We start from the raw sequence: 19,922 nt of genomic DNA on the forward strand, positions 1-19,922 counted from the left end.
AATCCGATGAACAAGTGAAAAAAAAAAAAGAATCAGTGGCAAGAAACTGAAGAGAAATAAATTCAGAACAGAAAGGACAGGTTGCTAATTAACTAAACATGGTATTGAGACATATCAAGTCTTCTCTGTTTTTAATAGTGCAGAAAGCAAAATTAGATTTTGATCATTTTGCTGTGATCAGATCCTCACAGGTCTGGGCTTTCATTCCTGTTCAATGCAGAATTCTGACAAGAGACTGCAACAGCTCTTGGACCTCTGTAAGGGAAATGTCAGAGAGTCACAGAATCCCAGGATGGTTGGGGTGGGATGGGACCTGAAAGTTCATGTTTTTCCACCCCCTGGCTATGGGCAGGGACACTTCCACTATCCCAGGTTGCTCCAAATCCCATCCAACCTGGCCTTGGACACTTCCAGGAACAGGGGAACCACAGATTTTATCCAGATTCTGCAGTGCCTGACCAAAGAGCAACACCCAAACAAGCATCCCCATGCTGCTTCCAAAGGGAATTTTCAGTTTGGCTTCTAGCAGTGGACAAAGAGAACAGGAATTTCATCAGCCTTTGTTAAATTCTGTTCACAAAGAGACCCAAATGCACAACACAGACTGAGCCAAGGCAGGCAGTCACCTGCTGCCTTCTCTGGAGGACATTCTTGGGTTATTCCTCATGATTAATTCCACCCATGCAGTGGTCAGTGGGAAGATCTACACCTCCTGCTGCACACTGGACAGCTGGACCTGCAGCTCCTCCTGCTCCACAGCAAGAACAATTCCCTACAAATCCTCGTGTTCCACAGTGAGGACAGAACAATTCCCTGCAGCTCCTCACAGGGAACTGTGTGGCAGTAAAAGACACCCAGTCACTGCTTAGAGGAGAATGAATGTGGTGAGAGTTGGCTTGGAGACAGAAGAAAGAGAAAAAATCAAAATGGGAACGGGGAAGAGCACCAATCATCTGGATGAGGTTGTCCAGAGACAGACAATCTGTCACTGATCCCCCAGGACTGAACCTTCCAGCAGCCACCAAACACACCAGGGCAGCTCCTGAAGCACCACCAGAACCTCCCTGTCCCCACCATCCCCACTTCTCCAGCCAGAGCACCGACAGGCCTGGTGACAGCTGGACAAACAGAGGACCCTTCCCTGAAAAGGGACATTTCCTGCGTGCTCAGCCCCAAATCCCCATGCCTGGCATTCCCAGGCTGACACCAAGCTGCAAGGCACAACCTCCCAAATGCAGCTCTGCACCACACTTGGGCTGTGCTGCAAGGAGGCAGCTGCTGCCTGGGGCTGATTCCTCCCCTCTCCCAGCTGAGTTACACTCAGAGATGCTAAAAATAAACCTTTTCCTGATACTGCTGAGCAGAAAGAGGGAAAAACCCAAAGTGTGGGAACAAAAGGAGGCAGAGCTCTTGTTGGAATAAGGTCTGGAGGAACAGAGGAAAGAGAACAGGAGAGATGACCTGTCTGAGTGGAATGGAGACAGGAAAGGTGAAAGAGATGATTTTGAAACGATGGAATGGGAATGTGGAATGGGATGATGGCAGCAAAGGGAGGTCTTGCTGCAACAGGAGGAAAGGAAGAAGGAGAGAAAGGAGAGGATGTGTGAAGGAGGAGGCAGAAACCCAGCAGAATGGGGGTGATGCAGGGAAGATAAAAGGAAGAAAAGATGGAGAGGTGAGATTTTAGACAACACAGGAGAGAGCTAAGTTTGGAATCTGTGAAGTTTGTGAAATCTGGAATTTCTTTTGGCCACTAGAGATGAAGGACTGCCAGGCAGGGCACAGGGCAGGAATTGCCAAGAGCCACAGGGCTCAGTGTGACACACAACCACAGCCACCTCACCTCCTGCAAGCCCAGGGGAATCCTGATTTTAACACAATCCCAGGATAGTTTGGGTTGGAAGGGACTGAAGATCATCCAGTCCCACCCCCTGCCATGGGCAAGGACACTTCCACAGGATGGATGGCTCCAACCTAGCCTTAAACTTTTAAAATTTTTAATACTTTCAGTTTCAGCACCCTCCTCATTCCTAAATCCATCCCACAATGGATTTACAACTGAGCTGTGGACACAACACTATCATCACTGTGTCGGGAAGAATCCTTCCCTCCTCCTCAGCTTTCCAGAGCTGCTTCCTTCCACACCAAATCCCTGCACTGTCCCACTCACATCCTTGTTCTCTCTACCTCATTCCCAACTCTGCTTTTTCCAACTTGTCAAACTCTGCCTCTTCCCAACAGGCAAAGCAGCCTGGCTCTTGCTCTCCTCACTTTTTTACTCCCATTTTCTTCCCAAAAGGCAAAGCAGCCTGGCTCTTGCTCTCCTCACTTTTTTATTCCCATTTTTCTTTCACAACTACCTCCTGTTTCAACGCCTCAATTCCCCACAGTTTTGATTCCCAGTTTTCCTTCGCAGAGGATGCTGTCACCTCCCACCCCACAGCACACATTGTGGCTTTCTCTGTCGGGACCAACACCTTCTCAGCCCCTCACTGCCTCCCCTGCAGGGACCCCAAAAACCCCACAGCCCCCCATGGCATCCCCCTGGTCCTACTCACAGCTCTGTTGCCTCTCTGCAGGCCACTGCTGGGCAGAGCTGCCAGGGTCCTGTAGTCCAGGCGCAGGGGTTCGCTGGGGACGTTCTAAAAAGGGAAAAAAAACCACAAATACCACAAAGAGGTCAGGCTGAAAGTCAGATAAATCAGTGAGAAAATGCAGTGAAAAGGGAATTACCCCAGTAGTAATCAAGGCCTGATTTCCAAACTGGGCTGATCCTGGGAAAGGAGGTGGAATTGTTTGAATCACAACCATGGGAGGAGGCAGGAGGCAGGTTTGAGAAACCCTGCAGAGAATGTGTCACTGTGGGTGTTCCTGGTCACTCACTGCTGCTAGAAATCCCTCCACTCCTCCTGCCCCATGTCCACTTCCTTCAGGAGGACAGAATGTGCCAAACCTACCTGTTTGCTCCAACAGCTACCAGAACGACTCCAGTCTGGATTTGGACATGTTTAAAATGCAACTTTGCAATTCCTCTACAGCTCCTTTTTCCAATCTTAACTCACACTCACTGGGAATTGAACTTTGTTCAATTTTGCTTCCCATTTGTTGCCTTTCTAATCTTAAATAGAAGGTTTCTAACCCAGCCCTTGTTTTCCACCATCCCTTCCTCAATCCTCTACAATTTCTTCAATCCTGATCTCTCCTCTTATCCCCAAACCCACATCCTTTTAGGGGAAGGAGTGAAGAACACAACTTTTGGAGGAACAAACTCCTTTTTGAGGATTTCTCCAGCCTTCTAGCCTAGCTGTAAGCCTTTTTCCTGGGACTCTCCAGCCCTCCCACCACGCTGCTCACCTCTGCTTCCTCCTCAAGCTGCTGGGTGGCCGCCTCCTGCTCCCTACGCATCCGCTCCTTCCACAGCACAGCACAGAGACAAGAGAGAGGCAAGAGAGAGGCAGAGAGGTCACACATGCTGGGCAGAAACTCCCAGAGGGACAGAGGTGTGCAGTGCCAGCACCAGGAGAGGGGGAGAAGAAACCCAGCAGGAACACAGGGAGTGGAGGGAGGAGGTGGAATTTGGCATTTGCACCGTTCGCTGCCAGCAGGATGGACAGGGACAGGACAGGATGGTCACAAGGTGTCCCCAAGATGCTCAGCAGGGACAGTCCTGGGGGAAGTGAGGAGAGCTAAACCAGCACTGAGGGAGGTTAAGAATTTGTTAATTCCTGCAAGAGACACCTGGGTGGAGCACAGAGAGGAGAGGCTGGAAGGGAATGCAAAACCAAATTTACAGAGCTCAGACCTCGCTGGTTTACAGCATCACATACAGAATGATGCAAATACTCACAAAGGGACAGCTCAAGGCCAGCTCAGCACCAGCTGTCACCTCCTGGTCACTACAGGGACATCAGAGAGTGACCAGGGACTGATCCCCAAAAATCCCCAGTCACTTCCAGGCTGCAAGAGGAAGGGAACAGTGCAGGACTTGTCCTAAGGAGTGATTTCTGTGGTATTTCTGTGGTATTTCTGTGGGATTTCTGTGGAATTTCTGTGGGATTTGGGATTTCTGGGACTTGTCACCCAGCATTTCTGGGCAGAGCTGGGGCTGGGGACAGCTCAGCAGCATTCTTCCCTTCTCCTGTCTCTGCAACCCTCCCAGCTGCTCTTCCCAAGCAGCAACCAGAGGGTCCAGAAGTTCTTATTCTGGGAGGTGGAAGGCAGCTGAGAAAACTGAAAATTCTGCTGAGCAGTTTTTTAACAAATCCCATGCATTAGAGATTCTCACATCACCCCCTGACCTCCAGGCAAGAATAAACAGCATGACAAGACACTAAAGCTCTGGAGGATCACAGCTCCCAAAATTTATATTTAATATAAATTTATATGAAGGGATATTTAAGGTAAAGTCTGTTGTGAATTTGGCTATGCTTATTTTGTTCTTATTAGTCCAGAGAGTGATTTGGTGTTACTGACACTTCTAGAAATTGAATTATCAGAGAAGTGGGGGAAGTGAATGGGTTTGAAAAGTTTTACTGTGATTAGAACAAAACCATAATTCCTCCCAGTTATTCAGTTTACAACATTTGGTCTCTATTGCTCTTGTGCAAGAACAAACATGAAATGTTGAAGAGTAAGGAAAATAGTCCAAAAATGGGGAGAGAAATTACTGGGGATTTGGCACTGAAATGGGAACTTTTTTCAGCATTTTTGATGGTCAGCATGCAGTGCTGGCTCCATCACTGGGATAAATTTAATCATCAAAATCAGCTTGAGAGATGCAGAATCCACTGCTGCCTCCTCCTGGCACCCCAAAATATATCAGCATTTTTTAAAATGAGATATGGCCAAAGCTATTTCGCCAACCATAATGTTTTTTCTGGTTTTTTGGGGTTTTTTTAGGTTTTTTTTTTTGTTTTGTTTGGTTTTTTTTTTTTTTTTTTGTCTGTTTTTGTTTTTTTTCAGGGTTTTTTTTTTGGGGTGGTTTTGTTCTTTTTTTTGGTTTTTTTTTTAATCAAAGTATTTTTAAATAATCAATATAAATTTTGGCAAAGCTTCTCTTCACCTGCTCATCTTGAGCAGCACAGTTTGGGGCCACACTTGGTATATTAACAGGTATTAACAATGCTGATGCTGACCCACAGTAGCTGTATTTAAATTTACTAGTGAATTTAAATCCATTTATCCATATTAAAATCCCCATTCCTGCCAACAACTGGCAGGAATACCCTTTGCTCTGACAGAAACACAATAAAATCAGGTCAAAAACCACATCAAATCATTCTGAGTTCCTTCCCAGGCAAGGAATGAGGAATTTTATAGGAAAAACCTAAATCTGATCTGACTTGCCTCTGCTCTGGGCTGAACCAAGAGCACTGCTGAGGTTCTCTCCTAACCAAATTATTCAGGATGGTTTGGGTGGGAAGAGACCTTTCAGGGTCTTCTAGTCCAACCCCTGCAATGAGGGACATCTCCAGCTGGATCAGGTTAAAAATCATTCCACTTCCAGCCCAAATTGCCAACCTGGTCTCGTGAAATGGGAAAAAGCTCCGAAAATGCAACAGCAGGGAGAACTCAGAGAAAATTCAGGTGTTTCTGAACTGGAAACCAAATGAAACATCTGAAAAATGTGCACATTCATCTGCCAGGAGAGCAGATTCCCCACTGACAACACTGAAGAATTCAGTTTTCCCTCTTCTTCCAAAGACTCTGACTGGATAAATTACCATTCTAAGGATGACTGGAAACTGCAGGTCCTCAAGGGGGTTTGAGTCTGCTGATCTATTGCTGTGAAATTCTATTTCTGTGAAATTCTATTGCTGTGAAATTCTATTGCTGTGAAATTCTATTGCTGTGAAATTCTATTTCTGTGAAATTCTATTTCTGTGAAATTCTATTTTTGTGAAATTCTCTTTTCCCTGCAAGGCTGAACCAGTGGGCAGAGACACAAAACTCTCACAGCAAAACAGAGAAATGACCACGTGAACTGAGAAGCACAAAGCTGTGACTGGTTAACAACATCACATCTCCACTCAGGGCAGCTCAGAGCTGTGTGTTCTCATCTTTTGGTCACAAAAGCTCTGTCAGTCACAGAGAGAATTGATTAAATTTGGGATTTCCAAGCTCAGTGGTCATTTTTTTGAAGCTGCAGCTCAGTTCCAGCAGGTAGCAAGAGTGGTTTTTGTGAATACAACAGGAGCATCACCAGAGAGGTGCAGCAAAGCCAAAAAGCAGCCAGGGCAACACAGCAGTGTATTACAGAGAGGGAAAGCCCAGAGCTCCACCCCATGGCACTGATAATGGGGAAAAGATCCAGAATTCCCACGGCACTGACAACAGGGAATTGTCAGTGAGACAATTCAGAGCTCCCCACGGCACTACAGCAGGGCAGAGATAACCTGTGACACCTTCCTCGGCACTCCCAGAGCCACAAAACACACCCTGCCACACAAATCATCTCTCACCACTTTCTCCATCTCTTCTCTCTCCCACTGAGTGGCTTCTCTCACCATTTCCACCTCCTAGGAGAGAGCAGAGTTAAGAGGCACCTCACCCAGTGCTCTCTCCAGATCTGGAACCTCACGGAGGTGTCACAGTCCCGATCCTAAAACATTCCTCATTCCATCAAGGCACCAAGGGAGACACTAGAAACTTCCAGAAACTGCTTCCACTCTGGAACACGCTCCAAAGCCCAGCCACAAAGTTCACACACCTTCTGCAGGATCTCCAGCTCCTCAGGGCTCAAATCCCTGTCGATGGAGGAGATGCTCTCCAGGCTGTTCTTGCGCCCGATGCCAGCGGCGAAAGGGTTTGCGATGATTCCTGGGGACATCTGGGGACAAAAAGGCAAACAATTCCAAAATTCCACATTCCAAAAATTCCACACAGAGTGCCATTCCAGAAATTCCCTGTGCTGAGCTCTCAGATACAGAAAGCCAGGACAATCCCAAGCAAAGCAGAAGCAGAACTCTTTCAACGATTTGAAGTTTTATTCCACAGAATCCCAGACTGGTTTGGGTTGGAAGAGACCTTAGGAGCATTTCAGCTCCATCCATGATAATTCTGATTATTGTTTGAGGAGCCTGAGGTCTAAGAAAGCTGGATTTAAATTGATCCAGGTGCAGGAAGGGGGTAAAGGTGAGCAGGGATTGGATTCATGTTCTGCTGGAGAATACAAAATGGGACTAGAAATCTGAAAGAGCACAGGATTGTTCCAGGGACATTTCCCCCTGTGGGGAAAGAAACTCCAATAAAAATCCTGAAAATTTATTGTAAATGCAACAGTGGCCATGAAAAAAAGGGCATTGATAGCTTAGCAAAAATGAGCTTGTAGCCTTATTTTTTTCAGTGCAGTGCTATTGTGGGACAGTTCTGGAAGCAGCAGGAGAAAGACAATCCTGAGGGATTGCTGCTTTCCTGAACTGGAGCTCACATCACAGCTCAGAATTTCAAATTTTGGGACCTCAAAAAACCAAAAATCTCCAGCAAAAAGCTGGGAAAATCCAGCCTCCTGTGAAGAAAAGAGGTGAGATTCTGGTCACTCCTTCATTCTAATCCTCACCTCGATGGCAGCAGCAGCTTTGGGGTCAAATCCATCACAGACCAAGACGAGGAGAGCGTCTCCCACCCCTCGGAGGATCTGCACTGCCTCTGTGTGTGTCATTCCCAGCAGGCTCTGGTGGTTCACCTCCAGGATCCTCATCCCCACCTTCAGGCGTCCATCCCGGGCTGCAGCCCCAGAGGAGCTCACCTGGAACACACCCAGGAGTCAAGGTGGGGATTTTTTGGGGATTAACTTGTCGGTTGGTGATGGTGCGTTAATGATTTCTGGTTTTTTGTTCGTCGTGTGTCTGTAAGTTGGTGTGTCTGTAACTGTGATTTTTATAAAAGGGTAAAATCTCTGTTCCCAGCACCCTTATCAATTAAAAATTTCCTCTGAACAGAAATAGAAATAATAGAAATATAGAAATAGAAATAGAAATAGAAATAGAAATAGAAATAGAAATAGAAATAGAAATTTCCTCTGAAACAGAAATTTAACCATTTCCTCTGAATAGAAATGGAAGAATACATTTATTATTCTAGGGCCTGAAAATATGTCAACAGTGAGTTGGGGGCTTCTTGTAAAAGGGTAAAAACCTCTGTTCCCAGCACCCTTAGCCAATTAAAAATTTCCTCTGAATAGAAATAGAAATAGCAATTTCCTCTGAAACAGAAATTTAACCATTTCCTCTGAATAGAAATAGAAATTAAATAGAAATAGAAATTTCCTCTGAAACAGAAATTTAAGCATTTCCTCTGAATAGAAATGGAAGAATACATTTATTATTCTAGGGCCTGAAAATATGTAAACAGTGAGTTGGGGGCTTCTTGTAAAAGGGTAAAAAACCTCTGTTCCCAGCACCCTCAGCCAATTAGAAATTTCCTCTGAATAGAAATAGAAATTTCCTCTGAAATAGAAATTTTACCATTTCCTCTGAATAGAAATAGAAATTAAATAGAAATAGAAATTTCCTCTGAAACAGAAATTTCACCATTTCCTCTGAATAGAAATAGAAATTAAATAGAAATAGAAATTTCCTCTGAAATATGAATTTAACCATTTCCTCTGAATAGAAATGCAAGGACAGGTTTGTTACTCTAGGGCTCAAAAATATATGAACAACAGTGAGTTGGGGGCTTCTTGTAAAAGGGTAAAAAACCTCTGTTCCCAGCACCCTTAGCCAATTAAAAATTTCCTCTGAATAGAAATGGAAAGAAATAGAAATAGAAATAGAAATAGAAATAGAAATAGAAATAGAAATAGAAATAGAAATTTCCTCTGGAATAGAAATTTAACCATTTCCTCTGAATAGAAATGGAAGAATACATTTATTATTCTAGGGCCTGAAAATATGTAAACAGTGAGTTGGGGGCTTCTTGTAAAAGGGTAAAAACCTCTGTTCCCAGCACCCTTACCAATTAAAATTTCCTCTGAATAGAAATAGAAATTTCCTCTGAAACAGAAATTTAGCCATTTCCTCTGAATAGAAATAGAAATTAAATAGAAATAGAAATGAAATAGAAATTAAATAGAAATAGAAATTTCCTCTGAAATAGAAATTTTACCATTACCTCTGAACAGAAATAGAAATTAAATAGAAATAGAAATTTCCTCTGAAACAGAAATTTAACCATTTCCTCTGAATAGAAATAGAAATTAAATAGAAATAGAAATTTCCTCTGAAATAGAAATTTAACCATTTCCACTGAATAGAAATAGAAATTCAATAGAAATAGAAATTTCCTCTGAAATAGAAATTTAAGCATTTCCTCTGAATAGAAATAGAAATTAAATAGAAATAGAAATTTCCTCTGAATAGAAATTTCAATTTCCTCTGAAATAGAAATTTAACCATAATAATAGAAATTTAAAGGGCACTTTGCTTGCTCAAATTTACTTTGAATAAATTTGTCCATTTTTTATTCTCCTAACTTTGTGTTGCCCTCTGGTTCAGGTAGCTTGTTTTAGGCATCAGCAGAAATATGAGGCAGACACAGTTAAAAGGGGTAAAAAGGGTATTTTCTCAATATTTTAATAGGATTCTAGCATTTTTAGCAGGTGGAACATGCCAAGATGCACTCACCATATACAATTTTATGGACCTTGAAAATTAACATATCTACCTAAAAATTCCATAATAAAAAACTTAATAAATGAAATAATTCTCCCCCTATTTTAATTATTCCCCTTTAAATGAGGCTAGAGCCCTGCTTACAAAATATGCTTCAGAAAAAAGCTGAAAACCTCTAGTTTTGAGGTAGTATAAAGCTTTCTATACTTCCTGTTGTGAATGTTTGGCCTCTTGCCTTGCAGGACTTGAGACTAAATTAAATATTGGGCTACAGAAATTAGAAGCATGAGGGGATAAAGGTAAAAAAGGAAATAAATAAAAGGTACAAAAAAGGAAGTACCACAGAGAGAGCAGAAAAGGAAGAACCTGGCCAGGCTGGTGGAGGGAACAGGTGTGGAAGAATCTTTTTTGTGAGATAAAAAAATGTGAATTTGAAAGGTGTTGTCCCTAAGGAATGAAGCAGGTGAGAAGGAAAAGCTCTCACATGATGCAGGACAGAAAACCAGATGCAATCACTGAAAATAACAGTCAGTTAGAATAATCCCAGGTTTTCTTTTCTTTTATAAATGTCCCCTGTGCAACTGTCACTCTGAAAGAGGGAATTTATTATTTTAATTTTATAATTCAGATAAAACAGCTGCAGCCACAAAATGCCAAATTCAGATAAAACAGTTGCAGCCACACAATGCCAAATGCTGAGTGTTCCCTTGCCTTAACAGCAACCAATCATAAATTATCAGGGTTTACTGGCAATTTTGGAGGTTCCTCAGCCAGTTTCTATCCCCAAAACCAGCTAAAAAGGGAACCAGTGACACCAAGGTGACACCAAGAGTCCTCTTTGTCAGCAGCAAGACCAACATGAAGAAGAAGAGACAATAAACACATTTTGGGAAGGGTTGGGAGGAGCAAAAACTGATAAGCATTAAGCTGACCAAGAAAATGTGTTATTTCTGGGGGAAAAGGGATGTGAGAAGGATGTGTGACACAAGCAGTCAGTTTAAAAAGGATCAAAAGGGTGCATGGAAGAGGAGAAAAGGTGAGGAATTCTTGATGCTTTCCATGGAAGGAGGAAAGAGTGAGCAGGAAGCCACAGGCAGATGGGAAGCAACAGGAATGTGGGTAAAAGGAAAGATGTGTGGATTCAATTATAGAAAAAAAAAACACAAGAGAGGAAACACAAGGCAAAACAAACAGGAAATAAAAGTGTAGCTGTTGTAGAGGAGAAAATACCAAAGGACAGGGATTTGCCTGACCTGAGGCACCAGTTAAAACTGAGAGAATATTCCAACTTCTCCCTGGCAGTGCCTGCAGTTAGTACCTTGGAGATGAAAATGCCTTCATCAGTGGGATCAAAGGGATTGCCAGCATGGCCCTTTGCTCCACCCCGGATGCTGATGCCCAGCTTCTCTCCTGGAGCCTTCTCAATGCAGATTTCCTGGAAACACAGGAAAAGTTGCCTTGGTTTTGGGTTGAGTTCAGCTGGGGGAACGTTCCTTGGAGGGATCAGAATTCTAAATGCTCTGAAAATGGCCTGAATTAGTGTCATTAGTCTCTGAGGATCTGCCCTTTTCTGTTCCCTGGTCACTTCATGCTCATTCTCTGAGACAAACTCACCACAGCAATGGCAAGAAATCCTCACCACTCCCCAGCCAGAGATACACTTACAAGAGTCTGGATTCTGCCAAAGGAAATGGAAATTCCAACCAAGAGTCTGGAAATTCCAACCAAGAGTTCCTCCAGCCAAGTAAGAAAATGCCTCCAGAAGCAATGATTCTCTGGTGTTATTTTGGGGATTATTTTGGGATTTCGGGGTGATTTTTTGGGATTTCAGGGTGATTTTTTGGGGACTTTAGGGTGACTTTTTAGCCACACCACTCCTCCCACTCAGAACCCACCTGCATGCCAGGTGGAGGAGGATCTCTCCTGACCACCATGGTGAGCTCCTGGGCGTTGGAGAGCAGAGCATTCACAGCTTCCTGGTGGGTGGCATGGCGCAGGTCGATGCTGTTCACCTCCAAAATCCTGTCCCCGACGCGGAGCCCGCTGCGCGACGCCAACCCTCGGGGAATGACCTGCAAGAGAACCAGTGACACACCTGGAGAAGGGAAATCCATCCCTCTTTGGATCCTCCAACCTCCACCTCCATCCTGGAGCTCAGTTCTGACTCCTCTCTCTGCAGGCAAAGTTCCCCAAGAGGTGAACTCCCCCAGAGTTTCTGGGAACACTGGCAAAGGATTGCTTTGAAGTGCCATTTCGCAGGTTATTCTCATATTTCCAATTTAATATGAACCAATCCTGTGCCAGTTTTGCTGTTATTTTGCCCGTGATTGTAAGCAGGACTGACAGCAGCAGCACCACTCCAGTCCTCACCCAGTGCTCTGCAGAGGATCCTGAGAGCTGCAGAGGGACTAAACATATAACCAAACCTCTGCTCCTGGTGAAACAAAGGAGTCAGCAAGGCAAGGGTGAAATCTGTCAGCACATGGGCAAGCAGGGATGGTGGGAAAGAGTTATTTTGGCTTTGGGAAGAGCAAATCCTGCCTCATTGACCTGCTGATGCACATGCAAGAAAAACATGAAGGCAGAGATCTGTCAGGCATCACTCCTGGAATTCCAAACAACCCTTAACAAGGTTTGAAGCTTTTACATGGCCTCAGATGGCTCCAGCAGCAGCAGATCCAGTACAACCCTTCACACATCTCTCTCCTGCTCCTTTATTTCACAAATCCATCCTACACCTCTGGACTCGCCTGTTGCTCAAAACCCTTCACCTCAATCCCAAAAATCCAACAGCTCAGCAACACTCAGGGCAGCTCTCCTGGGACTCTACCTTGGAGATGAAGACCCCTGGCTCATGAATCCCAAAGGGATGGCTGGAATGATCACTGCCCCCGACGATGCTGAGGCCCAGGGGACCACCTGCCTTCACCAGGTGGATTTCCTTGAGGGGAAAAAGAAGAAGTGTCAAAGGGAATGAGGGATATCACATATGGACAATAAACACTGACAAACACGGAGTAAGGGGTGTTTTTGCATGGCTAAGCACAAGGTGAACAGCCATGGGACCAAGGGAGTTCCCCATGTGGGACTCTGGAGCCTGGAAAAGAGCTAGAATGGGCTCCAAGAGAGATGGAGAGGAAGAATGGTTTCCCCTGAGAATGGGCAGGGTTAGATGGGACATTGGGAAGGAATTCTTCCCTGGGAGGGTGGTGAGGAGATGGAATGGAATTCCCAGAGGAGTTGTGGCTACCCCACCCCTGGAAGTGTCCAAGGCCAGGTTGGACTGGGCTTGGAGCAACGTGGGCTAGTGGAATGTGTCCCACAGCAGGCTGTGGGTCTGGATGAGCTTTCAGCTCCTTTCCAGCCCAATGATAACTGATTGATGAAATCATAAATGATTTCCTATGCTAACTCCTCCAAACCCCATCACCCCAACCAGCCAATCCCCACCACAACACCAATCCAGCAAACAAAATGGTTTGATTACAGCCATGATCACACCACCATCACCCCAACCAGCCAATCTTCACCACACCACCACTTCACCAAACAAAATGGTTTGATTACAGCCATGATCAAACCACCATTACCCCAACCAGCCAATCCCCACAACACCACTTCACCAAACAAAATGGTTTGATTACAGCCATGATCACACCACCATTACCCAACCAGCCAATCCCCACCACAACACCAATCCACCAAAAAAAATGGTTTGATCACAGCCATGATCACACCACCATCACCCCAACAGCCAATCCCCACCACAACACCACAAGAAGTGGTTTGATTACAGCCATGATCACACCACCATCACCCCAACCAGCCAATCCCCATCACAACACCACTTCACCAAAAAAATGGTTTGATTACAGCCATGATCACACCACCATCACCCCAACCAGACAATCCCCACCACAACACCACAAGAAGTGGTTTGATTACAACCATGATCACACCACCATCACCCCAACCAGCCAATCCCCACCACAACAACCACTTCACCAAACAAAATGGTTTGATTACAGCCATGATCACACCACCATCACTCCAACAGCCAATCCTCACCACAACACCACCAAAAGAAATGGTTTGATTACAGCCATGATCACACCATCACCCCAACCAGCCAATCCCCACCACACCACCAATCCACCAAAAGAAATGGTTTGATTACAGCCATGATAAATGATTTCCTATGCTAACTCCTCCAAACCCCATCACCCCAACCAGCCAATCCCCACCACAACACCAATCCACCAAAAAAATGGTTTGATTACAGCCATGATTACACCACATCACCCCAACCAGCCAATCCTCACCACAACACCACCAAAAAAAATGGTTTGATTACAGCCATGATTAAACCCCATCACCCCAACCAGCCAATCCCCACCACAACACCAATCCACCAAAAAAATGGTTTGATTACAGCCATGATTACACCACATCACCCCAACCAGCCAATCCTCACCACAACACCAATCCACCAAAAAAATGGTTTGATTACAGCCATGATTACACCACATCACCCCAACCAGCCAATCCTCACCACAACACCAATCCACCAAACAAAATGGTTTGATTACAGCCATGATCACACCACCATCACCCCAACCAGCCAATCCCCACCACCACACCACCAAAAGAAATGGTTTGATTACAGCCATGATCACACCACCATTACCCCAACCAGCCAATCCCCACAACACCACTTCACCAAACAAAATGGTTTGATTACAGCCATGATCACACCACCATCACCCCAACCAGCCAATCCCCACCACAACACCACAAGAAGTGGTTTGATTACAACCATGATCACACCACCATCACCCCAACCAACCAATCCCCACCACACCACCACTTCACCAAACAAAACAATTCGATTCCAACCACCATCACACCACCCCCCAGCCCCAAACCCGAGCTCACCTCGATGGGGTACTGATCCTCCAGCCCTTTGGCGAGGTGGTTCCTCTGCGGCGCCGGCGTCTCCTCGGGCGGGACGTCGCCGGGGCCGGGGGGCGGCGGGGGGGAGTGCATGCGCGTTCGGGGCGCGCCGGGCGAGTCTCCCTCACCGGGCTGCTCGGCTCCCTCTCTCTCTACCAGCAGCACGATGGTGGGCGAGGCCGCGGTAAGCAGCGCTACGGCCTGATCATGCCTGGCTTCTGTCATGTCTACCCCATTGATCTAGAACAACCCGCAAATTCGGCATCAGAAATTTCGGTAGTCGAGCCGCTCGGGGGGGTTTTTGTCCTGCCGGGATGTTGTTCCGGCTTCAAGCACCTTGGAAATCAGTCTGCAACCTGGCAAAGGGATGCAGGCACCTCCTCGTTCCCACCTGATCCCAATCCCCCTTCCTAGACAGCTTTCCTGCCCCTTTTTCACGTTCCCTGATGGGTTTTTTGTCCTTTTTCATTATGCTTTTATACCCTTTTTATATACTTTATATCCTTTCCTATCCCTGTACCTTTACTCCCTGTATCTTAGCCCCACATGTTAATTCTTATGAAATATATATAAGAATATAGTTCAGAATTCTTTGGAGAAGATGAAACATCCCCAAAATCTCAAGAACGTGAGGCACCAACCTTGAACAGAGCCTCATCTCTGGAAGATGTTTTTGTAAACTAAGTTGTAACCTTTTTGGGGGGAGATAATTAGAATAAGGGGGCAATTACTTCATTTGTTAGGTGTCTTATTGGGTGACAGATCACTGGTCACTGGGCCACTGGCTGCCTGTGCTGGGTAGCCTGGGGAAGATGCCAGCTCTAAGGCATTAAAAGTGACCCCAGGACAGAGAGACTTGAAAGAACAGAGAGTTTTTCCTACAAAACTAGAACAGTCACCCTAGAAACTCAAAGGATTGGAAAGGACATGACTGTTCTCCGTGGATGTACAATGGGCAGAAATCTGAGGACAGCCAAGCTGAGAGAACACAGCCAAAACAACAAAACTTGACAGGAAAATGCTGAAGCTGAAAATTAAAAGGTTTCTAGTCATTAGGTTGTGGAGAAGCTTTCCAAAATGAACAATGAGGACGTGAAAATTGCAGCTGCCAGGATAGGCAAGGAGAAGCACAAGTGGCCCTGAACTGTCCTGGAAACTCTGAGCTGCACAGTGTCACCTCTGCTGAGAGGACTGTCTCCAAAGGGACACCTCTGGCCTGAGCCAGAAGGATGTCAAGCCCACGGGAAGAGGAAGGATGAAAGGGACCTGGGTAATGGCTGCTGAGCACAGGACACAAGGCATCAAGCAGGAAATAAATAAATAAATAAACTAATTATTAATTAATTAATAAAATAAATAAATAAATAAATAAATAAACCACACAGGTTATGAAATGCAGGTAACACAGCTCAGACACTCCTGGATGGATCCTTAAAGCAATCACCAAAAGGAATCAGCCAAAGGAATCACCCACTCTAGAGAAGTGTGACCGAAATTGGCAATTGATTTGCAGAAGAAATGGAGATTATTAAGGGGTTATCTCAGCACACCTCTTGTAGGAAAGGGTCAACCAGCTCCAGGAAGCTTGAAGGAGGTATTGTGGGAGTGTGTAGCACTTTTTGTGGGATGTTTAGCAGAATGGAAAGAGGACTGGAGGGGAGGAACAAGCATGGGGAAATGCAGAGGGTGGAGAACAGCAGGCTGCTGGTCAGTGCTGCTCTGGCCAAGCCCTGGGCCTGAGTCCATCTGCTCCGCCTTCTCCCCACACTCTGGGGAGTAAATTCAAGCTGGACTAGCCAGCAAGTAAGAATCCAAAATGTGAGGAGACCCAAGAGCTGGCCCAGAAGCTGGATGAAAGACTCAGGGGTCTGACCAGAGAGTCTCAATGCTCGGGGAAGAGGCTGCAGACCTGCAAACATGAGCATTTAGTTGAGTGAGTGAGGGAATGTGTGTGCATGTTCCACCAGCAAACCAAATCCTGATGAGCCAGGGGGAAGCTGGTTGTTGTTCCTGCCCTGTGAGGATTACCTGTGCTCAGGTGAGCACCTCTGAAGGTACTGCCTCTGTGGATCTGGGATCAGCTGTGTCTGCTGTGTGCTCCATGTCTGGAGTCTGCATTTATCCCTGCTGAGGGGAGCAGGGAAAGCAGCAGCCATGTGTCCAGGGGAGTGGGAAGGGAGGATTCCTTGGGTCCTCTGATGCAGGAGAGGCTTGGCTCTTTGGCTCCATCACCAGATGGAGGTCAAAAATACTCATTGTGTTGGAGCAAGATGATCTTTAAGGTCTCTTCCACCCCAAGCCTTGCTCTGACTCTATGATATCACACAGACAGACCTGCCCAGCATGACCCACTCTCATTTCTCACATCCCCCCTGCTATTCTCCTGTCCCTGACAGGATGAGAGTGGTCAGACAGATTCAGACCAGAAGGGCACAGCTGTACCTCCCTGGAGAAGGGAAAATGGCACAGAACTCCCAGAGTCAGAGGTGTATCACATCTAACAGCTCTCAGAGCATTTCACCCAATAATTCTCCATTTCTTTGCAATCCTGGTGCCTCCCCAGCTTTTGGGCAGTTAATTTTCCATGGTCTTTATCTAGCTAGAAAGCAAGGCCAGGCATGCAGGGTGGCTTTCCAAGTGCTCAGGGGAAGGGACAGCATCTGTCCTTTCCCTGTTCCATACATTTCTCTGTGTGCTAGGGAATTATATAATCCTGGCAAATCATTAGGACTTCACACGTCACCTATCACCATCCTAAATCTCCCCAGAATCCGTTCTCTTCCCAGTCCCATCCCAAAAAAATCAGCTGCCCTTAGCAACTGCTCCCAAATCCTGCTAGATTCCCATCCCACAACTCCAGCTCTCCAGCATTTCCCTGTCCAGTGTCTTCCCCCACCAAAATGGCTCCCAAGAGGCACAGGAACACAGGGAAGCTGGGGAGGGAGTGACAGTCACTGGGGAGTGTTGAGAGGTGTTAACTCAGAGGGGAGACCTTGGCTGGGCTCTTCAATCCATGTGCTCAAAGCTCCTTTAAAGTCAAAGGAGCAATCCCAGCTCTTCTCCTGAGGAGAAGTCCAGGAGGATTTAGAGCACAGGGGAAGAGCAGGAAGCTGTGCTGTATTTATTTTCTCGAGAAAATAAGAATTCTTTGGCAATGTGAGAGCTGTGGTGTGACCAGGAGACCACAGCTTTGGAAATGGAAATACTCAGTGAGGATCCTCCCCTTCCCCATGCAGGTAGAGGCAACCTGCACCCACATCCCAGAAATCATGGCATCCTGGAAGCTTTCCAATAAAAATGGGCTTCATGCTGCTTCAAAAAATGTGTGGCAAGCAGGCTTGGAATTTATGGGAGTAGCCCAGGTGAGTGTTCTCCTGAAAGGTAACAAGCTGTTCCTAAATTCATCAGAGCTGAGCACAGAATCTGAGCTCAGCATCAAACCTGTGTGGCCTCACACACACCTCAGCACAGGTGACCAGGGGGACCCTGCTGGAGGTGTCAGGACTAATGACAGCAACACCTCAGCCACGTCAAAATCTGGCACAGGCCTGAGCTCTGTAAGCCCTGAACCCACACAAGGAATCCACTGCAAGCTATTACTAGGGAATTAGATCTGCTTTTCCTATGAAGCTGCCCGTGGATATAAATAGAGCTGCTGAAGGGGGGTGGAGGGAGGTTTGACTTTTGACTCTGTTCTGAGATTCTGTGTCTCATTTTTGCTACAGGTTGAGCAAACCATCCCCAAATGATGGGCCTCAGCACTGCCTCTGCACCACGGAGCACCAAAACGTGGAAATCCAGAATAATTCAGCCTATTTGGCATTAATCAGGATCAGGGCTTGATTTTGGGGAAGAAAGGGGGAAACATGCCAAAGTTCAAGCTTCCTGCCAAGACATCAGTGTCACACTTGAACCCAAGCACCACTAAAACACCCGAGCAAATACAACACAGCCCCAGCCCAGGGATAGAGCAGACAGAAGCCAGCACTGACGAGGCTGTATCAGTGTTTACTCACGCCAGCTCGGTGGTAACACGTGCTCTTACCACAGCAGCTGGGCCAGAAACCCACCACCAGCACCAGGGGGTAGGAGCTTTCCCTCGGAGGCAGCATGCGAGCGTGAGAAGAGGGCTGGGAGGCTCAGGAGAAGCTCCCCGCAGGGAGGGGAGTGAGGAACAGGAGGCAGAGACACGAGGTTAGAGCAGTGAGATCCTCAGGGACAGGGTGGGAAACTGGGGGCCAGAGTTCTGAGTGAAGCAGGGAAGAACTGAGGTAACCCTGTCATGCTCCATGGCAGCCTTGGGCAGCTTTCTGCTCCAGCTGACCCCAACACCCCACTGGGCCCCAAAAGGCTCCCCCACTCTGGGGCAGAGTCCTCTGGGCTGTCCCCAGGCTCTGGAGGGACACCAGTGCTGCTGTGTCACCTCCCTCCATGCCATTCACATAAAGCATTTGGGGGAAGAGGAGGTGTAACTGCACCGACAGTGTAGAACCTCCCAAATTAAACACCCTCCCAGAAGGCTCAGGAGCTGGAAAAAGGACCCCCAAAATCCAAAGCAGCCCCTGCACGAGGAAGGGCGTGGAGCCAAGTGAGCCCCTTCCACACACACACTCACCGAGATGACCCGGTCTCCGACGTGCAGGATCCCATCCCGGTGGGCTGCACCTCCCTCCGCGATCCGGGAAATGAAGATCCCCTGGAGCACAAGTCAGGAAGGTCAGGGCTTTCCCTCACCCGAGCCTGGCTCTCCAGACCCCTCCCCAGACAGCAGGCAGGTCTCAGTCCTCTCCCCTTCACCCTTCCCCTGCCCTGATGCTTTCTGTCTGTTCCCCACTCCACACAGACTCTCTGCTCACAGAGCCCCTGGCAACAAAGCCTTCCCGTGGCCCAGAGCCTGGAATCTGTGCCAAGAGGGCAGCAGTGGGATTAGATGTCACTGGCAGGGATTGGGAGCTCCAGCCCCCCTCCCTCTATAAAAAAGAGCTGGAAAGGGACCTGGAGGGACAGCACAAGGGGGAATGGCTTCCCACTGCCAGAAGGCAGGGTTAGATGGGATATTGGGAAGAAATTCTTCCCTGTGAGGGTGGTGAGGCTCTGGTATGGGGTGCCCAGAGAAGCTGTGGCTGCTCCATCCCAGGAAGCATCCAAGGCCAGGCTGGGCAGGGCTTGGAGCAACCTGGGCTAGTGGAAAGCATCCCTGCCCATGACAATGGGGTGGGAATAGGTGAGGTTTAATGTTCTTTCTCACCCAAACCATACTAGCATTCCACAATTCCCTGATCTAAGAGCACCTGGCTCTCAGAGACCACCCAGCCCACCATCCCAGGGCTAGGCTGGCACTGCTGCACGCCCAGCGAT

At 46.8% G+C, this 19,922-nt stretch overlaps 1 protein-coding gene across 35 annotated transcripts in view; it reads right to left on the reverse strand.

The window, feature by feature from the left end:
* Positions 1-19,922, reverse strand: part of SCRIB (scribble planar cell polarity protein) — a 107,349-nt gene that overhangs the window by 31,154 nt on the left and 56,273 nt on the right. For 25 of the 35 annotated variants that reach the window (XM_085053786.1, XM_085053792.1, XM_085053800.1 and 22 more), the window contains 10 exons: positions 19,180-19,260; positions 14,547-14,804; positions 12,442-12,552; positions 11,507-11,683; positions 10,930-11,046; positions 7,559-7,747; positions 6,710-6,829; positions 6,462-6,518; positions 3,355-3,411; positions 2,559-2,642 (listed from right to left, as the gene is read on the reverse strand). In XM_085053786.1, the coding sequence (XP_084909912.1) occupies positions 2,559-2,642; positions 3,355-3,411; positions 6,462-6,518; positions 6,710-6,829; positions 7,559-7,747; positions 10,930-11,046; positions 11,507-11,683; positions 12,442-12,552; positions 14,547-14,804; positions 19,180-19,260 (1,251 nt within the window). The remainder of the gene's footprint in view (positions 1-2,558; positions 2,643-3,354; positions 3,412-6,461; positions 6,519-6,709; positions 6,830-7,558; positions 7,748-10,929; positions 11,047-11,506; positions 11,684-12,441; positions 12,553-14,546; positions 14,805-19,179; positions 19,261-19,922) is intronic. The other 10 variants (XM_085053794.1, XM_085053819.1, XM_085053818.1 and 7 more) reach the window with 3 other exon arrangements.

This window comes from Lichenostomus cassidix, chromosome 2 (assembly GCF_008360975.1).
Source record: "Lichenostomus cassidix isolate B80296 chromosome 2, HeHo_3.0, whole genome shotgun sequence".
NCBI lineage: Eukaryota > Metazoa > Chordata > Aves > Passeriformes > Meliphagidae > Lichenostomus > Lichenostomus cassidix.